Genomic DNA, 9,305 nt, shown 5'->3' with positions numbered 1-9,305 from the left:
CCCAGGATGGTGAATACAAACCGTGATCCCAGAAAGTGGTGTGACTTCCATAAAGACCATGGACATACCACCGATGAATACACACACTTGAAAGACAACATAGAGGACTTAGTCCGGAGAGGATACTTGAACCAGTTCAAGCAACATTCTGACTCCTCCAGGAGAAGGAAAGAGGACAGGACTGACCATGATCGCAGAGGAGGTCACAGAGGCCCAGCGGAGAGTAGAGACCGAGAAAGCAAGCTAGAAGGCAGGGTATATGTAATCAAGTAAATGGTGGAACTGTGAATAGAGCAAGGGCTGACTTGCGAGCAATGATCCACCAGATAAATTACAATGAAAAGTGCAGATGGCCGCCACTTCCCCCCGCAGCCACGAGCTACGTTTGACGAGTATGACCAAAAAGGCATAATCTACCCTCATGACGACCCTCTGGTAGTGACGATGAGAATTGCGAACTGGGAGGTGGATAGAGTACTAATCGATGGTGGCAGCTCAACCAACATCATATATATCAGTGCGTTCAAAGATCTAAAGCTGGAAAAAAAAGACCTGAAAAAGGTGAGCTATGAAGTCACTGGGTTCAATGGGTCTGGACTGATCCCTGAGGGTATAATCGAGCTCTCAGTCCGAGTCGGAGAGAGATCAAGCCGACGAGATGTTCAAGCTGAACTTTTAGTAATAGACACTCCATCACCCTATAACGTGATCATGGGAAGACCACTCATTTACAAAATAGGCGGGGTGGTCTCCACCTATCACCTTGCCATGGCATACACAACTAATGATGGGCAATCTGCAAAGCTCAGGGGAAGTCAAAAGACAACCCAACAATGTTATATCACCGCCCTGAAATAGCCAGCTAGGACCAGGCAACAGCCAGGCTCAGAGCCAAGGTCCAGTGAGCATGCTGAAAGGAAATCAAGAAAAAGGAAGCGAGAAGAGTATCATAAGGAAAAAGATAAGCAGACGTTAGCAATGGAAAACTTTGAGCCCGCGAAGGAAGAGGTAGCCAGGCCGCTGCCCAGCGGGGAGCATATAATCGTTGAGCTCATAGAGGGCGACAACAAAAGGACGGTAAAAATTGGGAAAGATATTGACCCTGGAGTGGAAGTGCACCTCATAGAGCTGCTAAGAGCGAATAAGGACATTTTTGCATTTTCAGCAGACGAGATGGCAGGAATTGACCCAGCAGTTATGGTTCATAGGCTGAATGTGAAAGAAGACATAAAGCCAGTTAGGCAGAATGGTTCTCCACGGAGAAAAATCAAGCAATCCAGGAAGAGGTGGACAAGCTACTAGAAGCTGGGTTCATCGAACCTTGTGATTACCCAGAATGGTTAGCCAACGTGGTTATGTTAAAGAAAGCAAATGGCATATGGAGGATGTGCGTGGATTTCACAAATCTCAACAAAGCATGTCCAAAAGACTGCCACCCGCTGCCGCGGATTGATCAGCTATGGTAGACTCAACCAGCCGCCATGCCTTACTAAGCTTCATGGATGCCTTCTCAGGGTATCACCAGATCAGCCTGCACAAGCTAGACAGACAGAAGACCACATTCATCACTGAAGGGGGAGTGTACAATTACATAGCTATGCCCTTCGGGCTGAAGAACGCGGGAGCTACTTTCCAGAAGACAATGGATAGAGTGCTCATGCACCAAAAGGGGAAAAATGTTGAAGTGCACGTTGACGACTCAATTGTTAAGAACGTCACACAAGCACGGCATATCATGGATCTAGAGGAAACATTCTCCATGCTGAACAAGTATAATATCAAGCTCAACGCAAAGAAATGCGTTTTCGGGGTAAGTTTCGGGAAGTTCTTAGGTTTCTTAGTCAGTGAGAGGGGAATCGATGCTAAAACCCAAATGCACTAAAGATATCATGCGATTGACAGGGAGAATGGCGGCGCTGACTCGATTCATCAGCAAGTCAGCTAACAAAGCCTTATCATTCTATCAGTTGCTAAAAGGAAACAGGGAATTCAAGTGGGGTGAAGCGGAAAAAGAAGCTTTTGAGGGGATCAAGGAGCATTTGACCAAGCTCCCAACCATGATCAGCCCGGAGCAAAGTGAAAAACTCTAGTTGTACATCTCCGCCTCAATTCATACGATTGCGTCAGTTCTCCTAGACGAAAGGCAGAAACAGTAGAAGCCGGTATACTTTGTAAGTCATGTGCTGATAGAGGTTGAGCAAAGATACCCGCTGGTAGAAAAGCTGCCCTTCGCAGTGGTAACAACGGCAAGAAAGCTGAAACCCTATTTTAATGCACATATGATCCAAATCCTTACAAATCACCCAGTGGAAAAAGCTCTGTAGAAAATGGACGCTTCAGGCAGACTCCTGAAGTGGGCGATAGAACTCTCTGAGTACGAGTTCGAGGTCAAGCCTAGGGCAGCTATCAAAGCTCAAGCCTTAGCAGACTTCATAGTGGAGGCCTTATACGAGGAGAAGGAGGATGAAGTTGGGGTTTAGAAGGTGTCAGTGGATGGATCTTTAGCTCAAACAGGAAGCAGAGCAAGAATAATAATAACATCGCCAGAAGGCAATGTATTCGAGTATGCCATTAAGTTCAAGTTCAAGGCATCGAACAACGAGGTAGAGTATGAAGCAACTCTAGCAGGCCTGAGAATAAGTATTGCAGCAGGAGCCAAAAAAGTGCACCTACAGACTGACTCTTAACTGGTAGCCAGCCAATTGAAGGGGGAGTATGAGGCTAGAGAGTCTACAATGCTAAAGTATACAACCAAAGTGAAAGAGCTCGTGGCCCAGCTAATGCATTTTCAAATAGATTTGGTCCCCAAAGCGGAAAATTCCCAAGCTGACGTATTATCAAAGTTATCAAGTTCCACTCTGCAAAGCCTCACAAAGACAGTTATGGTGGAAGTCTTGGAGGAGAGCAGCATTGCAGAAAGCAAGAAGGTGAATTGCACTAGGCAACAACGAGCATGGTTCACAGACATACTTGAAAGGAATAGTGTCCTTCGAACAAGTGTATTATTCCGATAGGGGATTCGGAATTATTTGAAAGCTAATTTTTCAGTAAGGTCAAGTGATCAGAATGCCTGGGTGGAGGCCGCTTCCGATTAGTAATATTAATGCATAATTAATATTACAGCTTAATCTTGACTGAACCCTTCGGGTCACACCCAAGCAACTAACGAGCCGAAGTGACGAATTAATTAGAAATTAATTAATAAGTCGACTGAGTAATTAATATTTAGACGTCGGAAATTCGAGCTTGGAGTGTCGAAACCGAGCGTTGGAAGTCGAGTCAAAAATAGTAAAAGACGAGACGTGAAAATAATAATAAATCAACAATGACCAAAATACCCCTAGCATCGGAAAACCGAGTGCTAGGGGCGTGGCAAATGCTAGCAGCCTGCACCAAGTGCGAGGCTAGGCTAGCATACCGCAGCTAGCAGCCAACACTAGTGTGCGTGGCTGTGCTAGCATACAGGAGCTAGCAGCCCGCACATTTGGTGCGTGGCTTGCTAGGCCGTGGCAGCTAGCAGCCCACGGTTTTGGGTGCAAGTGAGGTGGGCCGAAGCCTCACAACCGCACCATGGCAGCCCACAAGGCAACCATGGGTGCCCAAGTGAGCTGCCATGTGGCCGAACCAAATTGGAGGAAAAGAAAGGGAGGTGGCCGGTTATGGGAGCTAGAGTGGGGGGCAAGTTTGGTCCCCTCCCCCTCCTCCAAATGGTCCTCACCTACTCCTCATTGTATACTTGCCACTTGTTGATTTATTACTAGTTTGATTATTAATTTTATTTTAGCTTTAAAATAAAATGAGAAAAACAAATTCTCCCACATTGATGGGAGAGCTTTTTACACTCTTGCATTTCCCTATAAATACCCAACTTGGGGTATTGGGAAAAGCACTTGAGTAAGAGTTGGAAAAGGCATCACTAGTAGCGAAAACCTTTGAACTCAAGAGTTGAAAAAGGCATCACCATTGTAAAAACCATTGAACTCAATTACTCAGGTCTTGGTCGGGCCTTGCTAACTCCAAGGCATTAGACCTAGTCGGTGTTCGAGTTGTGGGTGGACTTCCGTTGGAGGTCGTTGTAATTTTGAGGCTAGCTTTTGAAGTAAGAGCCCCTCGAGGTCGGGCGAAGCACGCATCAAAGGTATAATTATTATCTTAATCTTGTCATTAAGTTAATTGTGTTTATGGTTTTATTTATTGCGAGTGCGGTCTTGGTTTTGGGTTTGTTTCCGCGGTGAGTCGGACTCACCAACCCCAACAGACATACTAACCTATAAGGTACATGGCCTGTTGCCTGATGACGAGGCACAAGCCAAGAAAGTAAAAAAGGACGCTAATTGGTACGTGGTGATGAATGGGGAGCTTAATAAAAAGGGCTTCTCCAAGCCACTACTGAGGTGTATTCCAGAGTGGGAGCAGGAAAAAATTATGGAGGAAGCACACTCAAGGATCTGTGCTAACCATATCGGCGGGAAAGCCCTAGGAGTTGAAGTGCTTAGAAGGGGAGCATACTGGCCAACTTTGACACAAGATGACTTAGCATACGTCAAAAACTGTGAAAAGTGCCAAAAGTATGTTCCAGTTATAAACCAGCCGACAAATGATTTGACCCCAATTCTCAGCCTGATCCCGTTCGCTCAATAGGGAATGGGCATATTAGGACCTTTCACCACCGGGTCAGCAGGAAGGAAGTATCTCATAGTGGCAGTAGACTCTTTCAGCAAGTGGATTGAAGTTGAGCCCACCAAGTACATAAAAGCAACCCAAGTAAGAACGTTCATATGGAAGAACATCATAACAAGATTTGGGGTGCTACAGTGCATAGTCTTCGACCACGACTGCCAGTTTGACTGTGACACCATTAAAGATTACTTGGAAGAGATGGGTACATAGTATGCAAGTGCCTCAGTCTGCCACCTGCAGAGCAATGGCCAAGCAGAGGCAGTAAAAAAGCTGATCCTAACAGCCTTGAAGAGGAAGTTGAAAGAACATAAAGTTTTCCGGGCTGACCTAGTCCTAGAGGTATTATGGGCAAACAGAACAACAGAGAAGGAATTTACCAGAAAAAGCCCCTTCACCCTAGCCTATGGGGCAGACGCAGTAGTTCCAGTAGAGGTACAAATCCCCAACCTGAGAATCCAGCATTATGAGCAGCAAGGAAACGAGAAGCGCTAGCTGGAGGAGCTTGATTTCCTTCCAGAGATGCGGCTAAAAGCAGCCCTCAGGCTGACAGCCCAGAAGAGCAGAATCTCAAAAGCTTTCAACAAAAGAGTCAAGCACCGAGAACTGCTGCCTGGAGACTTGGTCTCAGAAGGACTGCAGCAGTGGGAAGGGGAAACCAGCATGGAAAGCTGTCAGCTAACTGGGAAGGCCCTTTCATCATCCATGAGCAAGTAGGGCCAGGCGCTTTCCTCCTTGCAGATCAAGAAGGTCAGGTCTTAATAAATAGTTTCAACGCAGATGTGTTAAAGAAATATTTTGTTTAAATGGTTAAGTAGAAGTCGAAAAACTTTGTTTAAATTATGTAAGAACTTTGTTTAAGACTATGCTATGTTAATCAAGACAATTTAAGCCATTTGAATTCAATGAAATACGATCCTCTACATGAGGAGTATACTATATGAGCTTGTCTAGACAAGTTTATTTGTTGAGTTATGCTTTAGCATTGCACACTAACATGCAGAAAATGTCATACAAACATTAAAGTCAAGGCAAAAAAGCATCACAGTAAGGTGCAACAAGACACCATTAGGAGGGGAAGATCACACTTCCCTAAGTTTAACCTACCTGCTCAAAATAAAACAGGGCACCACCTCAGGGACGCCTGAGGGGGAGGCCTGATACGTTCAACTTGAGCAGGGAAAGGTGAACGAAAGACAAGAGAGCAGGCTGAGCAGGCATCACCAAGGTTCTCTTAGTCCCGCCCAACTCACCTCTTTTGTTGGGAGAGAGAGGAGATAAGCCAGTAATAAGCTCTTACAAAACATAAGTAAGGAGCGTAAAATAATAAATCACAGCGAAACAAGCTGAATGACATACGAATAAGTCACAGCAAAGCAATCTGAATGACATACGAGTAAGTCACAACAAAACAAGCTGAGTGACATACGAGTAAGTCACAGCAAAACAAGCTGAATGACATACAAATAAGTCACAACCAAATAAGTTAAATGACATGCAAATAAGTTTCTACAAAAACTAAGTAGATGACAGAACACACAAGCCTTTATCATAAAAAGACGAATGACATAAAATTTGACAAGCTCCCACCAAGTGCAATAAAGGACCAAGAGATAAGGAGGCCCTACGCAACCAGGTCAGGGAGCAAAGTTAAAAAGCAGTAAAAATAAGCGCAACGGAAAAGCCCAACCTACAAGGCTTCACCTAGTACGACAAAGGGGCTGTTGAGTTAAGGTTTAGGTACCACTACACCATGACTCAGCAGGAGGTCTGAGCAAGCATACTGAGAACAAGATAAACAGTAAATGAAATAACAGAAGAGTTATTAAATGCAGATACTAACAAGCTAAACCTCTGCCCGCTAAGAAAGAGTAAACATTCAACAGAAAGGTTGCAACATCCACAAAGCTAGAACCCGATCACCAGGATGAGGAAACATTCAGCAAATGAGTTAGAAAAATACAGAATTCAAGTTAAACTGGACAAACCCAGCAGTCAGAAAATAAAGTGTTATGAGAAAGCACACAGAAAATACAATCTTTGGCAGATATACACCCCAAAGACAATGACTAAAGCTACCTAGTAACTACAGACCTAGGTGAGGGAAACTCCGATGAACCGCTGGAGGAAGGGGGAGACAGCCGCCAAAATATTTATTGCTCATTAGCCACAGTCTCCACTCCAATGGCAGCAGCAATGACAATGCATGAAGGCACCTCTAGATTTAGCACAGCATGGTAGGGGACTCTACAGTTAGCAACACGAGGATGGTCAGCAGGCAGATCGAAAAGGCCAGCTTTCCCGGTAACTTCAACTTTAGCCCAAAAGGCGTTGAAACGAGTTGCTGCTCCTCACCCTCGCCATAAAGACTACTCACACAGCGAGCTGCGGCTTCCCAGCCCCTATCATGGCGATCAATGAGCAGTTTAGCAAAAGCTGGAGAAAGCACAAAAGACCTAAGTGCCTCTTTCCTAGCAGCTTCAAGCTCGTTCTCTCTCCCAGCCCGCAGATTGGCCATCTCAGCTTCTAATGCTTGCACCCAGGCTAGAGAAGTTCCCAATTGTCCCTCACAGTCAGCCAGCTTGGTCTTGGTGAGCTGGAATTCTTCTAGCTGAAGTTGCAGGACATCCGCTCTCTCTCTCAATGGAGCCACCTCACCAGCCATTGCATCCCTCTCAGATTGAGCCTGTTGGATCTCCTTATCCTTCTGAGCAAGGGTCAAGCCTTGATTTTGATACTCTTTCTCCACTATAAGCAAGGCATTAGCCAAGTCGCCAATAGGACTTGGTAAGCTGCAAAAAAACAAAAGGGTAAAGATAAGCTAAGGCAGATAAGCTAAGGCAAAATTAAAGCAAAGCAAACAAACTGAAATAGATAAGTAAAACAATAAAAATAGGCAAAGGCAAGAAAATAAGCCAAAGGAGGAAGCTAGAGCAAACAAGAAAAGCTAAATATATAAAAGCTAACCTTCTGCAAATCATGGCACGCAGTGGCAGCAGGGAGACTGATTGAGCTGCTTGTAGAGTCAGCAGGAAGACGAATGCCCTAAGTTAGGCGATAACCCAAAGTGCCACCATTCGGCAGGTTGTCTACAAATAAAGATTCGTCAACCCGGACATTCATCAAAGGGCAGAATGGAGCGTTCTCAGCCCCAGCAGGGCACAGCAGAGGACGAAGGGTAGCATCAATGGGAACCTCCCCAAACTCTATAGGTCCAGTAGGACGGAAAGTGCCTCCAGTAGAAATTGAGGTCGCAGAAAGGGGGTTCTCAAAAGCATCACCCAAGAACTAGTGAACACAGAGATTAAGGTCACTAGAGTTTTGGGTACTAGTCTCCTTAGCAGCATTCTCACCAAGAAGCCTAGTGTTGGGAGAGTGAGAAGCAAAAGGGTCAAGAGTAGAAGAAGTGCGAGCCCTTTTACCAACAGGCTAATCGGAATCACCTGAGGGAGAGATCACAGGATCATCCTCGAGATTAATAACTAGATGATCCTGCTTGTGCGAACTCCCAGGCTGAGAGTACCCTCCCCTACTAGACGGCCTCGCGGTCCGTAGGGGCGAGGGGGAATCCTTGGAAGCTCCATACTAGCCTCATCAAGCAGTTGTAAGTCAAGAGCTTCAGTAGAAGGACCAATAGCGTCCTTAGCAGCGACAGTAGTACATATGCTAGGAGAATAGAGTAGAACATGCTCAGCAGAAGTCGTGGGTTTCTCACCCACCACAGCGTTAGCCCCAGCCTCCTTAGTGGGAAACTTAAGGACGTTGTCGGCAAAGTCATCAGCATTATCGTTTTTGGATTCATCAAAAGCTTGATTCAGTGGTTCGTTTACCACAGAGGTCTGAGGTGCCACCCGGCCGAAAGCCGCAGCAGGATGCTTCTTAGGAGAAGCACCCGGCGCCACTAACGCCTCAGACCCTGAAGTAACTTCCTTGGACAAAGGGCGAGTTTTCCGTCGCCCCCTAACAGTAGAAGACGAGGGCTCAGCTTCGGCACGACCAGACCCTGGACAATCAGCAGTGGTCACAATGCCAAAAATAGCTCTCAGTTCAGCTGGGGCTAAGCGAACTTTACCCTTTAAAGAGCGAGCATAAACCTCCAGGGTCTCAAAAAGTTCTAGAGGATTATTAAGAGTGGTAGTAAGAGGGTCCTTCCAGTTGTCTTGCAGCCCAAGAATGCCCCTATCCAGTTTGTCATAACCTGAAAATCAGGCAGCAAAAGAGACAGAACAAAGGGCATAAGAGCATAGCATAGGCAAAGGCAAAGAAAGAAAAACTCTTACAAATAAAAGGCAAAATCAAAAGAAGACAAGGCTTACCAGGCTCATGGGTAGAACACAAGCGCATAGCAGAAAGCTACGCATCGCCCACAATGTACAAGGAGTTGGGCAACCAAAACTTGGGAAACTTGGCATCACTTGTGCCCGCTCCCTACAGCATGTCAAAAGCATCTGTTTCGCGAGTAGATACAGTGGGAGAAACAGTAACCCCAGCCATATTAGTGCGAATCTCCCTAAAATTGCGTGGCACAGAAAAAGAGGAAGGCATTGCAACCTAGAAGAACTTGCGAGTCCAGTCCCTAAAGCGGCCAAGCTTAGGGTAAGACAAGACTCGACCCTCTTTGGGAGCCA

General features: G+C 45.7%; 1 protein-coding gene across 1 annotated transcript; it reads left to right on the top strand.

Annotated features, from left to right (window-relative positions):
• Positions 1-336: 336 nt before the first annotated feature.
• LOC145577988 (uncharacterized) lies at positions 337-858 on the top strand. Its single transcript, XM_081635400.1, has one exon. It carries the CDS (start codon positions 337-339, stop codon positions 856-858), a length of 522 nt encoding a protein of 173 aa, XP_081491526.1.
• Positions 859-9,305: the final 8,447 nt, after the last annotated feature.

The sequence above is a fragment of the Chenopodium album genome, chromosome 14, assembly GCF_948465745.1.
Source record: "Chenopodium album chromosome 14, dcCheAlbu1.1, whole genome shotgun sequence".
Lineage (NCBI taxonomy): Eukaryota > Viridiplantae > Streptophyta > Magnoliopsida > Caryophyllales > Amaranthaceae > Chenopodium > Chenopodium album.
This window is presented reverse-complemented; position numbering and strand designations above follow the sequence as displayed.